Raw genomic sequence first — 22,241 nt, 5'->3', positions numbered from 1 at the left:
TGGAATACTGAAATAAAAGACATTAGTAAGAAGAGGATTAGGAAAAAAACTAAGAAAAAATAATGAAAAATGTTAATGACAAATTCAAGTACTGGCAAACAATATTGTATTTTTCACTTTGGTGTTAATAATAAGCATTTCATTTCTAGTTGTTGTCAAATAAGAATCAATGTACAAGCATTTAATCCAAATCACAAACTTAATAAATGAGCTTACCTGCCCTTGTTCTCTTTTCCTTTACTTTTACTGTCTTGACCTTTTCCTCCAGTAGGATCCCACTCTACACAGGTATCTTCAACTCTCAGGTTCAAATGGGAGGATGAGTTATCCAAATTGAAATTAAGTGCTAACCAAAACAATATTTCATTTTTAATGTAGCATATTTCTAGTTTCTGAAGCACAGCCATCATATTATTTTCGAACTCAACAGATTTCAATACTGTATATAAAGGTTCAATTCTTAACCTTAAGATTTAAAGTCTGCAATGATAAAGCCATAATCTACTAATTTCTACTCTATTTCCCATTATTCTCCTCTATATAGCTATCCTATACTCCAACCAAATACAATGTACTTGCATGGTCACTGGTCTTTCTGTTTTTCCTTCTGCTGGACTCTCCATTAGCACAATAGCTTCAATTTCCTATTATAAGAGAATCAGCTGATTGTTACGACTAAACAGAAAGAGGAGCTAGTAGAATCAAGGATGAGGAGAAAGTGATGTGGTGTAAAAAGTTATAGACGCTGGCACACACATATTTTCTCTTTTGCGCTAACATTTAATAATTTCATATTTAAACTCTCAGTAGTTTCAAAAATAAGGCAATCAGGGAGAAATAGGCCATGATGGCAGAAGCAAGGGAAATAACTCAGCTGATAGAGCTAAGAGCATTTACAAGGCAAAGAATAGATGGGGGAAAAGGGTTACTTAACAAATTAAGAAAATACAACACAAAACTACGCTTTTCAAATTATTTGGTATCGGGGAACTATCTGTACTATTCATAAAACTTACTTAGAACTGCTAATTTAGGAAATCAGTTTAACATAGTATCACTTGTTCCTTTTGGATACTGAGGGTTAATCATTGAAATGTATCAATTTAATATGCAATTTCTGGAATTTGCGTTTTAAGTAAGGTATCATCTACTACACAGTTACCAATAAATCTGCTTATTAGTTATATTTCCCTCCAAAAGTTTAAATTTCTTAGAAGTATTCACTGAAGAAATATTGCTTTACAATACCCCATTTCACTTAAGGATAATACGTGATTTAGCTAAAGGTTCAGTGTGTCTGTGAAATATTCATCATCAAACAACAAAATATTCATATAGAAAACCTAATGCTTATCTAGTGCATGAAGAATCCTTTTATACTCTACTGTTTTGTAAAGAGCACTTTAATTTCACCTATTCAGCTGACCTATTGTTCACTGTATTTTAAAACATTCTAAATACAAATTGACTCACCATAACCACTTCCAGAAAATGTCATACAATATGCAAAAGAGTTAATAGCTTTCAAAACACGCATGTAAACAGAAATGAACTTACTGAAAGAATAACACAGTTCCAGTAAAAGTGGAAATAGAATTCATCAAGAGGGAGGTGACTGGAAAGTTAGGATTATGCAAAACTGAGACCCCTGTATTACTAAGAATGAACTGTTTTAAGAGAACAGAGTTAACCTCTACATTAGTTATTAGTTAATACATGTGAGGGCTTCTGAATTTTTGAGAGAAACAGTGGATATAACTCAAGGTGCCATCAACACTCAGCTGCTTGTTAAAATCCTAAGGAAAGAAAAAAAATCAGAAAGCTATTCCCTATGTTTGATGATGAAGATAAGAGTAGAGTCAAGGGTGGCAAAAACAGGTATTATCCCTCAAGCTACTTGAGACCAGACTTATCAAATACCATAACACCCAAACAGACAGGTATAGGTTTCAAACTCAGGGGTGCAATCTTTTCTCTCTTCCTTTTTGGACACTGTCCCTTCATGAAGCCTCAACTAAATCACTGAGGCTCTCTAAGTAACAAGGATAATATTTCACTATGAAGTTTAAAAAAAAGATTGGCCTCAAAAGGGAAGCCTCAACTGTTACTAAGCCTGTAATGAAGCCAGATATTAGTTTCCTTATCTTTAAAAGTCTGTGTAAACAAAGTACCAAAAAAAATAAGGCACAGATATGTTTTATGTGTTTACTTTGGGTTGGTGGGTACTTTCCATACTGTAAAATTATATCATAGATACTAACATTTGAGGCTAGAAAGCAACTGGTGATTAGTATCACATCATTTACCTTTACAAGGAAGAGATAATATACTTTAAAAATTCTGGTCATAAGAAATCATATTATTCATCACTTTTGGTAATTTCAATAAAAGAAGAAATTACATCCACTGGAGAGACAGATATTAACAGGGTTCACTACCTTCTACACCAGGCACCACAAGTGGCAGGATATGAAGTTTTGGTAGGACTCAACTATTTAATCTCTGTCTCTCTCTCCCTTTCCCTGCAATTCTCTGCTCATATATTTACTTCTAATGGTTGGTCAAAAAGGGCTACAGCAAGTCAAAAAATTAGTAAACAACTGTTTACCATGGTACTTTAAAAAACCTGACTTTTCTCTGGAGCTCCTGCTGTCGTTAGTAGCCACTCCAGTGGTATGGAATAACCTTAGAAAACCTGTGACCCACAGCTTCTTAAGAGATAATTTTACTGAGTCTCCCAGAAGGTCCTAGAAGGTTCAGTGGGCCTCAGGGTTGAGTATCAGTCTACCCCAACCCCAAGGGGTTTACCCCATAGTGAGAACTGCTCAAAAGGACTAGAATCAACTTAGTCTTTCCCTGCAAACCCTAAGACCAAGAATTTGACTAGTTAAGATCTAGACATTGCTAATGGGAGCAGACAGTCCAGCTCCAAAGAAATTACAAGCCAGATATTCTATTTTCCTGAATCTACAGAATTTGCATGGAAATGTACAATTCACCACATTTAGGCCCAAGTTTGGTCACTCAATATTAAAGGAAAAGGAACAAAAGAAATAAAAAAAGATAAAATATTCTTGGAGGAGGAGATTAACAATAATGCAATTTTACCTCACAAGGGCTGAAAACAGTTCATGTTATATAGAAAAGATTATCTACCTGTAAATATGACTTTATTTTGAAATGGTAAAAAAAAGAAACCACAATTTCAATTCAATTTGTTAACAAGTAATTCTAGGTAACTGCATTTCTTGGCTAAGTTATCTGTAGTTCTCAAATAAAAACATTTGCTAATCCAAATTACTTTGACTTAGTTTTGTTTTGCTTTTTAAATCTAATACAATCATATTCTTAGGAGTTTGACCTGTCAATAACTTATGAACTTCTTGTTTTATTCTAAAACGATATTTTTATACCAGCCTCCAAGTCATATCAAACTTCTAGCATTCAAACCTATTCAAATGCTATGTGAACTGGAGGTCAGTGAAACACTCAAAGGCCCAACTATCTAACAACAGGTAGATGCTGATTCTGGAAGCAAACTGAGTGAATTATCATTTCATGACTAGAAAGATCTATAACATTATGGCCTTCAAATTGGTAAACACCTGAAAAATCTTCTGTGTTTAAATATGTTACTCTTTGTTGTTGCTGTTCAGTTACTAAGTCATGTCTGACTCTTTGCAACCCACAGACTGCAGCACACCAGGCTCCCCTACCGTTCACTATCTCCTGGAGTTTGTTCAAATTCATGTACATTGAGTTCTAATAAATTCAAATTGTTCTCAGAGACTACAAGCACTTACTTACATTCCTGGCCCACAATAAAGGCAGGCAGAGAATTTGTAAATAAGATTCTTGTTCACACCTTTCCAAGCTAGTTTTCGGGATCATGGGTAAGTTATTTAACATATTTGAACATCCCTTTCTTCACCTACAAAATGGGTATCAATACCATCTGTTCTACTGATCCCTCAAGATGGTTTCAATGATCAAATAAAAGACTTGTGAGAGGGCTTTGTAAACACTAACTGTATAAATAATAATTTCTACAATAAGATTTATGAAAACAAAAAGAACTTGAACTAAACTGAATACATACTTCCCTATTATTGAGACACAATCCATTCTCTGGGAAAACCTCAGCAATGGGAATGTAATTATACTAGACTGAAATTTGTAAACTAAGTATCCATGGGAGAACATAATACCATCACTGGTCTATATCACGTATCTAAAAGTGAAAGTCACTCAGTCGTGTCCAACTATTTGCAACCCCATGGACTGTAGCCTACTAGGCTCCCCTGTCCACGGGATTTCCAAGGCAAGAATACTGGAGAGGGTTGCCATTTCCTTCTCCAAGGGATCTTCCTGACCCAGAAATCAAACCTGGGTCTCCTGCACTGCAGGCAGAAGCTTTACTGTCTGAGCTATCAGGGAAGCCCCTGACTCATCTGAATACTAGGGTAAAAGAGAAACCAATGAAATCCACTACTGTAGTCCTAATTTTCCCATCTTAAAATACCTCCTGATGAGAATTCTGTGGGGGGGGGGGGGGGGGGGGGGGCGGGCGGCGGCGCGCAGGATGGCATGGGTATGAAGGTGGGGAAGGAAGGCAACTATACATGAAATGTTTCCTATTACAAAGTGTTGAACAACTTCACGTGTTAAGTCCTATTTCATGGTGAACAACAGCTATTGATCTTACCTTTGGTCTCTAGAGTCACTGGATCAGAATACTCTCCAGCCACAGCCTTGTTACAAGCTCGCACTCTGAAATTCATGTACTTTGAATCAAACTTTAAACCTGAAAAAAATGAAAAACAGCCTTGAGATATGAAAAGTAAAGGACTCTACTCCAAAAGTATGAGTGTGAACCTTCAAACAGACTTTCTTCCCTCCTTGGAACTATCTTTTTACTCAGAAAGAGTACAAATTTATGTTAACAGAGTGATAATGCCTGAAATAAAAGGAATCATGATTTACCTATTATTTTCTTCAAAACAAATGAATTATGCAGTTTATCACTGGGCTTTTTAAATTTAGCAATAAAAAAATATTCTCAAGCCTCATTATAAGTAAGGTTTCATTCATGGAGAGATGCTATGATTTAAAACAACATACTCAATTTCTGGAAAGTAGCCAAAGAATTTTTATATTTGTTTCTCAAGTAAAAAATGAATTTAAAGACAAAGTAAAGCATAAGGATTAATAGCAAAATTCTAAAGTTAGTCAGGACCAGATTAACATCTCAATCCAAAAATTACTAGCTATGGGGCATTCAACAACTTCATAGAGCCACAGTTGGATATCTGTAACATGGAAAAGGAAAAATCAACCTCACAACTGTAAGGACTAACTGAAATGCACTGTACTTATAAAACCAGATGTCCTGTGAACTTCAGCCCAGATTCTGACAAATGTTAGGTTCTCAGTAATGATAACAATACTAATGTTACTGCTCACGTAAAACAAACATTAAAAATCTCAGGCAACAGTCAGCCCATTCAAATACCCAAACTCCCCTATATACAGAGGTATGTTTTTAAAGACTATCAAAAGGCCAACACACAAATTTCTACTATCAAGTCACAGCTCAACTTTAAGTATTACCATAAAGGTAATAATAAAAAGGTAAAGGCAAATATTTACAGTATCATTGAAATGAGGCACAGTGCATACATCTAGAAAATTGACAGCTTTTTATTGTTAGAAAACTAAAGAAAAAATTAAATTTTATTGAGACAGTGTTTACAATATCCCTTCACATATTGTTTTACCAGAGTGCAAATATCCAGAACTAACTAAAATGAAGGTTTTCTTGATATTTTAAGAAAAATTCATTTCTATAACAAATATACAAAAATGTCACCTTGGCTAAAGAAACTGAATAACTTGATCTTTTAATATAAATCAAAAATTCATCAATTATATCTGTTTTCCAAGAATGAGATTCACGAAATGCAGTCATCTTACCTGATAGTGTATATTCAGCACCCTTAATATTATCAACTATCTCCCAGCATCGTTCATCCTTTACACGTGGAAGTCCATCAAAATTCGTTTTCCTATATTCCAGTATAAAATGATCAATCTTGTTATCTTCTTCCGGCATTCTCCAAGCTACTGTCACAGAGTTGTCAGCCACCAAACATTCTACTGGATCTATCTCTGGAGCTTTGGGAACTGAAGCAAAAAAAAAAAAAAAAAGCTCATTTTTCACTATAGTACTAATCCAATATTTGTGTCTGTCATTCAAATTATGCTTTTTCATGTTGCTTTTGAACTGTTAAACTGAATCAGGCTAAGAGAAGGGATATCTTATAAATGCAAAATAATCATTTTTCAAAGCTGTTTTAAAATTCATATTTCAAAGTTTTTCACAGACGCATTCAAAGTACATTAAAAACACAGTTGGCAAAAAGCAATTCAAACAGGCTAAGAATAAAGAATCGGGAATTATTTGCTACTTCTCAACACTTACGTCTAATCGATTTCAAACAGCTGGAGACCATAAATTAAATTACTGCTGACAAAATAAAATAACTTGCTTTGAATCCAATGATTAAAATAATTCAAAATGTTTGCAATGTATTTTAAAAATCTTGTTTATAGACTAACCGTGATTCCTCAACATTGAACAAAAATGAAATCTGCAACCCTGTTAAATATTTAAGAATTTTTACATGTTTCTCCAGAGTTCCATGATTCATTAGAACAAAATGCAGTAAATGAGTCACAGTTAACATGTATGAAAATTAATCAATTTCTTTTCCATAAAAGAGGTTTTACATAGCTCCTCAACATTAACAGATGTTCCATTTAAACAGTAGGCTAACTGGGGAACATGGTCCTCCAGTGATACAGATGTGTCTGAAATGTGTCAAACTGTGCCATATTGTATTTAAACACTTGTTGCTAAAAAAAACTTTGAAAGATTTACTCCAAGCATGTAAGGCTGGTTCAACATTCTAAATTAACTAATTTATTATATCAGTAGAAGAAAATTCAAATGATCAGAAGAAAAATTATATGATGTGAATCAACAGAGGAAAAAATACTTTACAAAATCCAACATTTATTCATGACAAAAGCTCTCAGTAAACTAGGGAACTTTACCTGATAAAGAATATCTACAAAAAAAAAAAACCCTACAGGTAACATCAGGGTTGAGAAACTAGACACCTTTCCCCTAAGGCAATGACGTCCCCTCTCTCCACTCCTATTCAACACTGTACTGGAAGTTCCAGCTAATGCTTTAACACAAGGAAAAGTAGTAAAAGATATGCAAATTAGGAAAGATGAAATAAGACTGTCTTTGTCTGCTGATGACATGTCTGTCTATGTAGAAAATCCCAAAGAATCAACAGAAAAATTCCTGGAAATAACAAGCTTATAGCAAGGCTGCAGGATTGAATGGATGAACAGGCAGAGTGCAGGGGAATTTTAGGGCAGTAAAATTACTCTGTAAGTAATGTAGTGGTGGAGACATGACATTACACATTTACCAAACCCACGGAACTGTATAACAGAGTGAACTCTAATAACAGAGTGAACTTCATTTATTAATAATACATTATAGATGTTAGTCTATTACTGGAACATAAGCAATACAGACTACTATTCATTTCTATGGGAAGACATCACGGGCATTCATAAATTTAATATGCTGTGCCCTGCCTACATATGAGGAAGTGTAAAGGCCTGTGGCATGTAGTAATTTTGTAATTTTGCTGAGTTAAAACCTGTATTGAAGTCCTAAGAGGCTTGTATAAATAAAATACCACTTAATCTGTAAGTGGGTCCAGCTAACTCTCCACAAATCCATGTCTCAAATTCAGCTATTAATATCACTGCAGTAAGAATGTACTGGCAAGAAGATTCTTCTTTCTTATGAATAATGGCCCCCAAAGAAAGCAAACTTGGCAGGTAAAAAGAAAATCTAGATATTTTATTTTACATTTTATGTATTTATTATTTTCATAAATATTAATACATTTATATTTTATATTTATATATAAACACGTTTGTATTTTATTTATATTTATCTAATGAAATAATATTTAATTAACATTATTATTAATAAATTATTGATTTATTTATTTAAATTTAAGAGTGGTATTATTAAAAGCAGAGACATTACTTTGCCAACAAAGGTCCATCTAGACAAAGCTATGGCTTTTCCAGTAGTCATGTATGGATGTGAGAATTGGACTATACAGAAAGCTGAGTGCCAAAGAATTGATGCTTTTGAACTGTGGTGTTGGAAAAGACTCTTGAGAGTCCCTTGGAAAGCAAGGAGATCCAACCAGTCCATCCTAAAGGAAATCAGTACTGAATATTCATTGGAAGGACTGATGCTGAAGCTGAAACTGCAATACTTTGGCCACCTGATGTGAAGAACTGACTCATTTGAAAAGATACTAATCCTGAGAAAGATTGAAGGCGGGAGGAGAAGGGGATGACAAGGATGAGATGGTTGGATGGCATCACCGACTCAATGGACTTGAGTTTGAGCAAGCTCCGGGAGTTGGTGATGGACAGGGAGGCCTGGTGTGCTGCTGTCTATGGGGTCACAAAGGGTCAGACAGGACTGAGCGACTGAATTGAACTGAAGAGTGGTATGTCAACTATTCTATAACCAACATGGGAAAAGAGCCTGAAAAAATGGATATATGTATATGTATAACTGAGTCACTGTGCTGTATGCCTGAAGCCACACAACAGTGTAAATAAACTATGCTTCAATATAAAATAAAAATTAAATTGAAAAAAGAGTCATATGTCAAATTAAGAGTGACTTGAATCTAATGCGTGGGAAGCTCACCCAATATCCTATATAGAAGAGAAGAATTTCAACAAATGTAGGAATAAAGTTCAGGAAATGAAGAAAGGTAGTAAATTTGTAATATAAAAATATTAGGGAACAAAGAACTCTCTTAAAAAAAATGAGAATGGAAAGCAATTCGCAGCAACTTCCATAAAGCAACAAATTGTGTGGACACTGTAAGAATTTTACTAAGGTTCTTCTCTGCGTGTGAATGTAAAAGAACTGAACAGTGTAAAAGAACACTGCCACAAGCATGTCTCTCTTCTTGACTGCCGAAGCTCAGAAAGGAGGACACAAACTCTAAGCTTCAATGTACGAATAATGGCTTAGTGTAGAAGAAAATGCTCATAATTATTATCATCCATCAGTATTACTTCCAATTTTCAGACTCAGGTTACACATAATGCAGTGTAGAGTTGATCTGTGTGGTGTTTACAGAATGAACTATTAAGGGATGCAGGTATTCATTTTTAAGTTTATCTGACTGCATCTTATAGGAAATTTTTATGCTACAGCAGAATATAAAAAAATTAATGGTATGAGTTCACCTTTCATGAATTTTAACAACCTATTATACCTTCCTTCAGGATGAAATTCCTCCACAAAAAGATTTCTTGCTTTTTATTACACCTCATTCCTTCAGACTGTCTTAAGAGTTTGCAAAAGAAGAAATCCTAACTGTGCATGCAATCTACTTGACTGTACAGCGGATATAGCCTGGGTTTGTTAAGCCATCACTGAAAATCCACGAGAAGGAAGTAATGGTGAGAAGATCGCTTTTTTCGTATTTTTTTTAATCAAAATACTACTACTCATGCATATATTGACAGTCCACCACTTCTGACTCTCCTGAATTTAGAAAAATAGTGAAATGAAAATATAATGGTTAGCAATTCTGAGAGGCCCATTTACAGGTAGGCACCCACTGATAAGTATGTATACTTTCTTCTTCTACAACTATGATTTTTTCTCTCATCTTTTCCTTCTCTGAACTCTAGAATTTCTGATCTATACCATACAAGTTAATACTTCACTTATGTTACCATAATTAGTTCTATTATAGTTTCTTGACTTCTAACTTTGTCTTTCCAATCATATTCTAAAGTCCTGGACCAAATTCTCATAGAAGGAAAGAATGGTTTCATATGATTAACATTCTCTATCAAAAACAGCTAACCTCCAAAAACTGTAAGCCTGTAAGTAAAACGCTTCACTTTCCAGAGATTTCCTGAGCACCATGTTCAAACTGTTTTGGCTATCCACTTAATTAATACTACTTGATGCTAGTAAAAAGAGAATAATCAAAAGGCCCTTAGTTGGCTCTTTCACACATGTGAATAGTTAACAATAAAGTGGGACTTGATTTTATATGGTTTCAACTGCTGGAATATCATCATACTAATATTCTAATAAACCGGTGTTGACACATTATTAACTCCACCTAAACCAGAAGCCACCACAACAATGGTAATAATAACAATCAAGATTCATTAGGTGTTAACTATGTGCTAACACCTCTAAGTGCTTCAGAGGTCTCAATTCACGTAATCTTCATAAAAATCCTGGAAGGATAACATCACACTTTAAAGATGAAGAAAATGAGGTGAAGTTAAATAATTTGTTGAGGCTATATAATAAGTAAGTCACAGCCAGAATTCAAATCTAACAAGTCTGGCCCCAAGACTTAGCGTTAACCGTAACAGTACATTGCTTCTCTCTGCTAAACCAGCAGTAAGAGGTATCCTGTACTAGGATTCTAAAACTGCAATTTTTACTGTCAGTAAAATAATTCTCTAAAAAGAAAGACTAGCAAATTCAGTTATTCCTTAGCTGAAGAACAAAAAAAAAAAACACACTATATTTCCTTAATATTCAAATTCTAATGTTCATTACAAAAAAATCTTGAAAGGAAAAAAGAGGTTTTATACATAACTTTGTATGTAATATATGTACTAACTTACCTGGCAAAAACTTCAAAGTTTGCAATATCTGTCTTTCCTGAGAAAAATCCACCATTAAATGAGTCATGTTGTCACTGACCTTTGGTTTCAAAGAAAGGCGAAAGGCTGAAGCCATTGTTACTCTATAGCAAACACAGACATAAACATTCTTTTAAAAATAAAAGAATGGGAAGTATCACATCATATTTAATTTATAAAGTGAACAGATAGAACTTACTTCTCCACTCTAGTGGTTTCTGAAGCTATTAACAAAGATAACAAAACTAATAGAAATTTGCTTTTAGATCTTTTGAAAATTAACTTTAAAAAATGTAAAATGTTTTTAAAGACATTTAAATAACCTTTAAAGAACTTTCCTCCAGTTTTATAAAACTTCATAAAAACACAAAAGACTCAAGAGACAAATATCCAAGACAAATCATCTTTAACGGACTCAACAGTCATCTGAATCTCTGTAAACTCAATCTGACTTCCTGATGCCAGCCTCACTCCTTTTCATATGCCAAATAATGAATGGTAAATACACCTGAATCAAACATTCTGCCTAGTCACCACAGCCATCCCACGTGTCCTTAAATAAAAGTAAAGTACACTGACCAAACACTGTATTGTTTGGTAGGTGCTAAAGAAAGGCTATGGATGAGGAAGGAGAGAAGTGAAATCACAATTCTGAACACTATGCTAGAAGCTATCACTCTGATGTATTAACATCAGCTGAATGGAAGCAGACAAGAAGAAACAGCCCTGTGAAACCATATGCCATGGAAATAGTAGGAACTCATTCAATATATTTTAGATGAATATAGTATACATAACAAAAAAGAAAGAAACCATACCAGAGCTCATTTTACCTAAAGTAGACAGAAATCGTTCTGTCAATTTAAACTAGAGATTAAAAGAAGTTCCCATACTCTATTGTTATTTTATCTCAAACTTCAACTTTTCATATTATAGTAGATATCTACATATATCACAAAGTAATTACCCTTATTATCTTTGGTCAAAGAATGACACCAAAATACTATTCATGACCATTGTCCTCCTAGAACAGAATCTGGGAGAGGAAGAAAACAGAGTTGCAGGAACAAAAGGAATACCAGGACTAGCCATTCTGATCTATCAAACTACCCTAAAGATCAATGGTATGAAAGGGATTAAACATGTTGCTGTATTCAGTTACTTTATTAGGTAACTAGAAAAGTAATCACTTTAGTAGTAACAAAGAGTGAACAATAGTTGATCTATTTATCAAGAAGAAAGTGCTATGAAAAGATAACTAATTATTAAAAAACTGTAAATCAAAACTACAATGAGGCACCACACCTCACAATGGAAGAGCCATCATTAAAAAAGTCTACAAATAATAAATGCTGCAGAGGGTGTGCAGAAAAAGAGAACCATCCTACATTGTTGGTGAGAATGTGAACTGTTGCAGCCACTATGGAAAACAGTACAGAAATTCCTCAGATTTTAAACTAAAAACAGAGTTGCCATATGATTCAGCAATCTCACTCCTGGGTATATATCTGGACAAACTGTAATTCAGAAAGATACACATACCCCATGTTCTTAACAGCACTATTCACAATAACCAAGTCACGGAAACAAGCTGAAAGTCCACAGACAGGTGAGTGGAGAAAGAAGATGTGGTTCATATACACCATGGAATACTATGCAGCCATGAAAAAGGATGAAATAATGCCATTTGCAGCAACATGAATGCAACCAGAGATGATGCTTAGTGAAGTCAGAAAGAAAAAGACAAACACCATATATCACCTATATGTAGAACTTAAGACACAAATGAACTTATCTACAAAACAAAAAATGACACACAGGCATAGAGAACAGACTTGGGGTTGGCAAGGGGAAGCTGGGGAGGGACAGAGCAGGAATTTGGGGTCAGCAGATGCTAACTTGCACATGAATTTGAGTAAACTTTGGGAGACAGTGGAAGACAGAGGAGTCTGGCATGCTGCCGTCCATGGGATCGCAAAGAGTTGGGTATGATTTAGCAAGAACAAGATGCAAACTATATATACAGAATGGATAAACAACAAGGTCCCACCGTGAAGCACAGGAACTATATTCAACATCCTGTGTTAAGCCATAATGGAATAGAATATAAAAAAGAATGTACATATGTGTAACTGAGTCACTTTGCTATTCAGCAGAAATTAACACATTATAAATCAACTATATTTCAATTTTTTTCTTTAGAAGGTTGTGCTATACTGAAAAACAATTTATGGAGAAAGGAACTCACACTTAACTGAATGCCAAGTGTAATGCTGAGAATTTCACACACTATTACTTTAAGCTCTTGGTTCTCAATATACAATTTCAGATTACATCAATAAGAAGTTAGGAACAAAGGCTAAGTCTTACATGTGTTCTCTCTAGCTCTAGTATCTTCTGAATTAAAGACTTCTTTTCTTAAGTTTAGTTTTAGTTGAAGGATAATTGCTTTATTACAATATTGTGTTGGGTTTTGCCATAGATCAACATGAATCAGCCATAGGTATATATATGTCCCCCTTCCTCTTGAACCTCCCTTCCACCTCCCACCACAGATTTAAAGATTTCTTAAAGAGCTATATTCAGACTGGTACTTAGTAAATGCCCACTGAATCAATGAACAGGTGTGAATTTGGCTGCTTCTAAACATGGGGATTTAAAAGTTCGTTGAAAACTGTTGAGAAAAATATCTGAGAGTATTTTAAAGAACTGAAACCTGAAACTTTATCTATAAACTTGATTTAATCATAATGGTCTCTCCTGTAATAAATCATAATGGAAAATAATATTTAAAAATGCATATATCCATGTATAACTGAATTACTGTGCTGTACAACAGAAATTAGCACAACACTGTAAATCAACTATACTTCAATTAAAACCTATCAAAAACAAAACAATAAATAAAAGCATAGCACATACACCTTTCAAGATAAATCTGGGCCATAAAATCACTATGGCCTCAAAGGAAAAAAACATTCTCTAAAAACACATTAAAAAGGCTTATCAAAGCCTAAAAACAAGTTATTTTCTAGACAATGAAAATTTCAATCTCCAAAAATAAAGTTAGAGGTACAACTATCCAATAATTTTCTAAAAGACTGAACTTATTTTTAGACTGAATATATCTACAAATAATGATGCAGATATGCAGATGACACCACCCTTATGGCAGAAAATAAAGAGGAATTAAAAAGCCTCTTGATAAAAGTCAAAGTGGAGAGTGAAAAAGTTGGCTTAAAGCTCAACATTCAGAAAACGAAGATCATGGCATCCGGTCCCATCACTTCATGGGAAATAGATGGGAGAAACAGTGGAAACAGTGTCAGACTTTATTTTTGGGGGCTCCAAAATCACTGCAGATGGTGATTGCAGCCCTGAAATTAAAAGACGTTTACTCCTTGGAAGGAACGTTATGTCCAACCTAGATAGCATATTCAAAAGCAGAGACATTACTTTGTCAACAAAGGTCCGTCTAGTCAAGGCTATGGTTTTTCCTGTGGTCATGTATGGATGTGAGAGTTGGACTGTGAAGAAAGCTGAGCGCTGAAGAATTGATGCTTTTGAACTGTGGTCTTGGAGAAGACTCTTGAGAGTCTCTTGGACTGCAAGGAGATCCAACCAGTCCATTCTGAAGGAGATCAGCACCGGGATTTCTTTGGAAGGAATGATGCTAAAGCTGAAACTCCAGTACTTTGGCCACCTCATGCGAAGAGTTGACTCATTGGAAAAGTCTCTGATGCTGGGAGGGATTGGGGGCAGGAGGAGAAGGGGACGACAGAGGATGAGATGGCTGGATGGCATCACTGACTCGATGGACGTGAGTCTCGGTGAACTCCGGGAGTTGGTAATGGACAGGGAGGCCTGGCGTGCTGCGATTCATGGGGTCGCAAAGAGTCGGACACGACTGAGCGACTGAACTGAACTGAAACGAATGATGCTTCAAAGCCCAACCCAACTGTCTAAAATCCATATATGTCTCTACATTACAAGATCCATGTGGTTAGCGATGTTTTAATTCATCTTGCCTTTCTTGGTTCATTTTTAATAGTACAAGCTAAATACAAAGATCTCTTCTTCCTAGTTTTATTTTTGCAAAGAGAAAATTGCAAAATAGTAAGAATGAACACAATTTCTTCAAACTACCTACTACATTAACTTGACTCTCTTTCATGATCCCTTTCTTTCAAGAACTAGTAACACTTCATAGTATACCTCAATTAATCACCTTCCAACCTGACTAAGCAGTTGGAAGCGTATACTAGTGATTTTTAAAGTTCTAAAACTCTATGTATTATCTTCTCATCATTTCTTTAGGTTTTCCTGTCACTCCTGCCATTTCTTCTGTATAATATCTATCACAGAAAATAAGCACTGAGTTCTCATAGATACTTTATTTTTTGATTGCCTGCTCAGCTATGTTATCCATTCCTTAAATACCACTTCTGCTCTCTTATAAGGAAGTAATCCTTCCTTCCCTTAATGAAGATAATTATTTTATTATGACTATATGTTTATTTTTGTACTAAAAATATCAATATTGAATTCTAGAAGCTTGCTTCCTGAAAGAGCACGTAAAAACTGTATCAGAGAAACCTGAACATTATGAAGATAAAAAGCCAAATTAAAAAAAATTAAGCCAAGACTCAAAAATGTTCCTTACCTCGGAAGTACAAACTTTGAAGGTAGCAAAAAAAAACATATACTTTGAAAAACAACAGCAACAAAAAATGGAGCTGCTCTGGCAGAAAAAAAGGAACTTTGACTCCTTTGAGATCACCTGGATACTCTGGGTATTATGAAATATATTCAAGAGGCTGGTTTTGGGCAAAGACATCTAGACTCACTGAAGAATATTCAGCCATGAACACTGATCATAAAATTAAATTCTGACAAATCAGGACAAAGAGAAATAAGTCAGGGGTAAGGGCAGGAATCTGGGAGGCAGAGAACCATTTAGATTCCAAGGACAAGAACGAGAGAAGATTTTGCAAGGCTTTTCTCAAAAGTCTTTGGGCAGCCTAAAACCTGATTAGGAAGTGACTTCTAATCCAGAAAATCAGGGACCAGAGGAGGATTTAATGGAGGAGGTGGCAAAATAAAATAATAATCTAGCCACAGTAGATGAATTACTTATAGCAAAGTCTAGGAGACACAACCCAAAGCTAATCCAAAACACCAACCTACCTAGCATCCATTCCTCATACAGCCAATACTTTTCACCTTAAACTCTCATAATCTCATAATCAGGATTTATAAGAATAACCCATGTCTTTACGGGAGAAGGCAATGCCACCCCACTCCAGTACTCTTGTCTGGAAAATTCCATGGACGGAGGAACCTGGTGGGCTGCAGTCCACGGGGTCGCACAGAGTCAGACACGACTGAGCGACTTCACTTTCACTTTTCACTTTCACGCACTGGAGAAGGAAATGGCAACCCACTCCACTGTTCTTGCCTGGAGAATCCCAGGGTCGGGGAAGCCTGGTGGGCTGCTGTCTATGGGGTTGCACAGAGTTGGACACGACTGAAGTGACTTAGCAGCAGCACATGAAACTCTACTCAATATTGTGTAATGACTTATTTGGGAAAAGAATCTAAAAAAAGAGTAGACATATGTACATGTATAACTGATCCACTCTGCTGTAGAGCAGAACAAAACACTGTTAAGTCAACTATACTTTGATAAAAATTTATTCTAAAATGAAATAAAACATACAAAAAATAGAAAAATTATTTGTGCTAAGAATGCTATGAAAGTCAATGTGAATCTTCCCTCTAGTCAAATAAAAGGCCACGAGAAAAACACAAGTCTTCAGCCAAGGTTAACAACAGCAACACTGGTTTTCACACAATATATAAATAATAATTTTGCGAATTATCTGATGAATAATTTCATCTAGGACTCAGAGTGGTGCTTTGAAGAGCTATGCCTTTCAGAGAATTTCATAATCCTCAAAAGAAGAAACTTGAAAAGTGACAATCTCACTATAGTCAATGCTCAGTGACTAGCCAGGCCGATCAAAACCATCCCTTCTGTGATAACCCAATCCAAAGCTGCCAACAGCCCTCTGCTATATTCTTACAACAAGGACTGAATTACCCTTCCTCATCCTGGCCCTGAGAATGGTAAAGACCTTTAAGCCAAAGTCTGTCACCATTTTTTTTTTCCCTCTTCCCACCAACTAGACAGCAGTGGCATTAGAAACAGAAAGAGATGGCACCAGGAACAGGATGAAATGAGAATACAAATATATTAGATAGGAGGGCAGTGAAGGAGGAGTGCTTTAGCTCTTGAGGAACAATATAATGCTGTAACTTTTCATAAAATAAGACATGCTTATAAAATTTAACAACAAAATATGCATTCCAGGAATATTTTTTACATTATTCAAAATGGTTTCCCATCTACTAGCATAGCTAATTAAGGACTATACTAAAACTACATTATATCAGAAATGAAATTCTTCTGGAAGCACATAATTGTCCAAAACTGTATTTTTAAAAAATCTTGCTGATATGTTCTTTATTCTAGAATATAGGCAGAAGATGCTGTTTTTTTTTTTTCTGTACTTGGCCATTAGATATTTTTATTTTAACTAATGAGATTCTAATAAGAAACTATTTGAATTTCATTTCTGATTTAAATGTTGATACTTTTAAAAAATGTAGGTTTTATATCATACCTATCCTTGATCTGTCTGGCAGCCTTGGAGCAAATCAGGGAGAAGAGAAAGAAGGCAGTTAGTGCTTTTCATGCAAGTTTCAATGGCAGTGACATGCAAGAAAAGTTAGGATAAAATCCCTGGAACAGATTAGTTCATTTTCACCAAAACAAATTTCCTATAATTTGTACAGTTCATGTCAGCTTGCACAATGTGATGTTAGAACTATAGTAAATCTGGTCCCCATATAAATATATATCACCTTAAAATAAGGAGGAAAATTTAACACTTCAAACTAATTTCAGATGACTGTAAATTTTTTTTCTTACCTTAAGATTATCAACACACACCAGTGTATTTCATTCACACCTTCATTCAGTCTGATACTCTTCAACTAGAACACTCAATCTCCTTCATGGGGCACACATTTCTATGCATTCTGATGGTTTCTTATATATTTCAAATCTGCTCTCCAAATTTTCTTCAGAGATCTCTTTCACCACTTCATAATGGTTGTTCCAAGTTTTCTCTATTTGCCTCCACATGGGCAAGGACTTTGTATTCTTAGAGCTTGCCTGCTAACATATAAAACTAGGCTGCAGTTCTACAACCCTTTACCCCAAAGAATGAAGCTGTAATGGCAAAAATTCAGATAAGGAGAAACCAAAGAAACACTTGCAGCAATGGGTCTTTCCCTCAGATGACTTCATAAAAGCTGCCAACTTAAACCTACACTACTTAAGATATCTTTTTTTCTTTTTTTGAGAATCCTAGCACAAATTTAGGAAGAGTGCACAGCTATTATTTGGTACCGTACATCTAAGAAAAATGATGAAAAATATAGGCATTGCTATCCCCTTTAAATCTACACACCATATAATAGATCCAACAAAAGTTTTTCCCTACACTGAGCAGCATAATTAACAACACATCTGATGTAGAAGATGGCTGTTATGCCTGAAACTCTATCCCCAGTGTCTAGCATAAAGCTCGGCACATGGTAATAGTTAACAATTACTCAATTTAATTAAACATTAATTAGACGTATACAGCAATGCTTCTTCTTTTCTTCAGTTCTAATATTCTTACTTGGTACTGGTCATTTTTATACCTAATCTAAAATATTCTGGTCTGCATACCTGTCTACCACTTTACCACTGAGCCACCTGGGAATATTTTAGATAATTTTACAATGTCAGAAACAAAAAGAACTGAAATTTAGAAGATGAGCACATCACACAGTTCCAGCACTACCATAATCAATTCCATGACACTGTATCCTAATCAGGCTTCCCTGGTGGCTCAGTGGTAAAGAATCCACCTGCCAAGGCAGGAGACATGGATTCAATCCCTGGGTCAAGATCCCATGAAGGAGTAAATGGCAACTCACTCCAGTATCCTTGCCTGGAGAATCCCACAGACAGAGGAGACTGGCCAGCTATAATCCATGGGGTCGCAACGAGTCAGACACAACTTAGCAACTAAGCACACAAACATTTTAACAATCTAATTCTCTGAAATAGAGGCTGAAATGCAAAGGGAAAGCAAGGGAAAAGTTAGTTAAAATCAGAGCACTGATAAACAGCAACAAAAAATAAAAATATACCTGTTTATGAACCATAACTGCTGTGAGAAAAATATACTAACATTGAATGTAGCAAAGGCTAGATGTCAATTTCACACTTTCCAGAGATTTATCTTTTTTTTTGATTTGCAGTAAAGCCCAATAGAATTCCCAGTAAAAACGTTAATGCCATACAACACTGAGGAAACTTTTCAAGTTTTGTCTATACTTTCACACTTTCATATTTCATATTTTCCTATTAGATTTGGGGCAGATAATGTTATAAAGTTTTATTGAGAGAATCTGAAAATGACTAGGGGGCAAATATTTAATATTTTTTACATTATATGATTGAGACTTCTACCTTCACCCCAAAAATACCATATTAAGAAATAATAATATGGCAAATGACGGGAGCTCAGTCAGAGAGTAAATAAGAGATAGTTTCAAGGTACTATTTTCCCTTAGACAAAAAAATCAGATTAAAAAAAAAAAACTGCATAATGGTTGATTCCAAACATAAGAAGTTTTATATTTTCTAATCAAATTTTTGGGCTTCCCTGGTGGCTCAGCTGGTAAACAATCCACCTGCAATGTGGGAGACTTGGGTTCAATCCCTGGGTTGGGAAGATCTCCTGTATTCCAAACATCAGAAGTTTTATGTTTTCTATACATGTATTTATCTATTTATAAAGAGCACTATTTTAAAAAAACATAATAATTTAAAAGCCTTCACAAAACCCTAGTAAATAACTTGAAATAAATTTTGCATCTCATACTGCATGCACCTATACTCTATGATTATTAGACACATATATATAACAGGAGATTACATTTCTATAAACACACATAAGAAGTAAAGGTGAAAAAGCATAGTTCTTAACAAGTACAATTCTTAAAAAATATTTCTGTGGATTTTTTTTAGATTTTAGGGTGTTTTGTTTTTTTTTTGGCCATGCCATGTGGCATGCAAAAATCTTAGTTCCCCAACCAGGGGATGAAACTGTGCCCCCTGTACTGAGAACATGGCATCTTAACATGGCATCCCTGGAATGCCAGGGAAGTCCCTATTCTTAAACACTCAGAATTGTTTTTAAGCTGCCTTCATAACTGAAACTTTCATGCCTTTTTTGGGGGGAGGGGGCACACTGAGCAGCTTGCAGGGTCTTAACTCACTAACCAGGGATTGAACCCGTGTGCCCTTCATGCTTTCGTTGATGGTCCTCTTTCCTGGAATTCCTCACTGCAGCTCACAGAAGACGCTCCTGCCAATACTACTTGTGCTCCGTTGAAAATACTGAGTGAGCTTCCACCACTCTCGTTATTTGTTCCTCCCAGTGGTCAGAGACTGACACTTGCTGAACAGTATTCAAAAGGTGAGTTACTCTAAGTCAAAACTGGGAAATACACAAAATCCTTTCTCCCTTTTCACCTGCGATCAAATCCAGAAGACTATTTCCCTATCACCTTATTCTGTACTTTTTTCTCCATTGTAGGCATTTGTGGGCAGGTAACCACTCCCTCCCTCCTCGTCTGACAACTGAGTTATGTGTGGCAAGATTGTGATGAAGTGGTTGGTGAGTTATACTGACTTGGAAATTGTCCCACAAACTCAGCTCTTTTCATAGGTAGGATTCAAGTTCTAAATTCAGGGGAGAGCAGGAGTTGGTAGGAATACTAGTTTTGCTAAGGGATCCATGCAGTGTTCTGCAGGCCAGTTATTAGCAGAAAAACTGAGTCTGATGAGGCTTTGGCTACTTGTTCATCCAGAACTCAATTGCTGATGAGCTTTCTGCATACATTTATTATCAGCCAAACTTCCACCAACTAAAAAAATTAGTGAAAATTTGTTCTAAAATCCTTTTTCATTTGTGCTAGTTTTACTTGTTCTCTTTCAGACTATCTAATGCTGGCAAATGCTGGCAAATAGCAGTTTTGTATTCAATTCTCATACTGGTGTATTCCAACATGATCACTTAAATATTAGCATTTAAAGTACTCTTTTTGAAGATAATGAAATCTAAAAAGAATCATGGCCTGGATTTCAGCCTATAATATTTTTTGTCTCCAGAAGTTATTCATATTAATCTTATCTGGTAGAGCTCAGCTGATAAAGAATTCGCCTGCAATGCAGGAGATCCTGGTTCAATTTCTGGGTCAGGAAGATCCCCTGGAGAAGGGATAGGCTACCCACTCCAGTACTCTTGGGCTTCCCTGGTGGCTCTGATAGTAAAGAATCTGCCTGCAATGAAGGAGACCTGGGTTCGATCTCTGGGTTGGGAAGATACCCTGGAGGAGGGCATGGCAACGTACTCCAGTACTCTTGCCTGGAGAATCCCCATGGACAGAGGAGTCTGGTGGGCTACAGTCCATGTGGTCACAAAGAGTTGGACATGACTGAGCGACTCAGCACAGCCATCACTTTAATATGAGATATTCATAAACAATATCTTAAAAGAATTGTTTCCAAATATCTAACAACATACTGCTAGGCCATTAATTAATCTTCCAAGTCATCTTTCCCTATCCTGTCAGCAATTAGGAATCTGAGGCAAGTATGAGTCCATGCAGTTGGCAGGAAAGTGAATTTAGTTTTTGACTTGGAACAAACAATTATCTGGATACTATTTGGATATACTAAGAAAATAATTGCAAGCAACTTTCAGTTAAGCATTTTTCTTGAACAATAAACTCCGATTTCTGTCAAGGAAACACTGACAAATAATTCATTTCACCACATCTTCAAAGGGTTCAAGCTACTAGGCAGTACTGCAAAATGCTGGAAGACAAGACCAAAATAGTAAGAAAAGTAGCGCATGAAGAAAATATATTTAGACCACAAGGTGATTTATTTTATCAGAACCTTTCCAATTTACAGTAAACTGGAAACAAGTTTTAACAAAGCTGGAAAGAACAAAGGAGAGGGCAAGAGAGAACAGCATCTTTTGAGAGGAAGAGGAAAGGACTCTGAAAATGTCAATGGAAAGAGAAACTTGAGAGAAACAAACTGTGATTAGTGTTTCTAAGCATTAGGTCCTACTTAAACTCAACTGGATTCAAGCTATTTTTGAGTACCATGTCCACATTTTATAGTTCTCTTGTCTTTTTCCTCTCTCTCCGGCACTCAGCTGTGAATTCTTGCTGCTACGATTATGCCTATCATTAACAGCTGCCCTAGTCCACTAGAAGGGGAATCTGTTGACAAC

The 22,241-nt window shown here is 35.5% G+C and overlaps 1 protein-coding gene across 4 annotated transcripts in view; it reads right to left on the bottom strand.

Moving 5' to 3' along the window:
- FSD1L (fibronectin type III and SPRY domain containing 1 like) overlaps positions 1-22,241 on the bottom strand; it is a 70,536-nt gene that overhangs the window by 17,954 nt on the left and 30,341 nt on the right. For all 4 annotated transcript variants that reach the window (XM_070795228.1, XM_070795230.1, XM_070795229.1 and 1 more), the window contains exons 5-9: positions 17,493-17,515; positions 10,789-10,910; positions 5,974-6,183; positions 4,706-4,804; positions 217-346 (exon numbers count right to left, since the gene is read on the bottom strand). In XM_070795228.1, the coding sequence (XP_070651329.1) occupies positions 217-346; positions 4,706-4,804; positions 5,974-6,183; positions 10,789-10,910; positions 17,493-17,515 (584 nt within the window). The remainder of the gene's footprint in view (positions 1-216; positions 347-4,705; positions 4,805-5,973; positions 6,184-10,788; positions 10,911-17,492; positions 17,516-22,241) is intronic.

The sequence above is a fragment of the Bos indicus genome, chromosome 8 (assembly GCF_029378745.1).
Source record: "Bos indicus isolate NIAB-ARS_2022 breed Sahiwal x Tharparkar chromosome 8, NIAB-ARS_B.indTharparkar_mat_pri_1.0, whole genome shotgun sequence".
Taxonomy (NCBI): Eukaryota; Metazoa; Chordata; class Mammalia; order Artiodactyla; family Bovidae; genus Bos; species Bos indicus.
The sequence above is the reverse complement of the archived record's forward strand: the minus strand, read 5'-3'. Positions and strand labels throughout refer to the sequence as shown.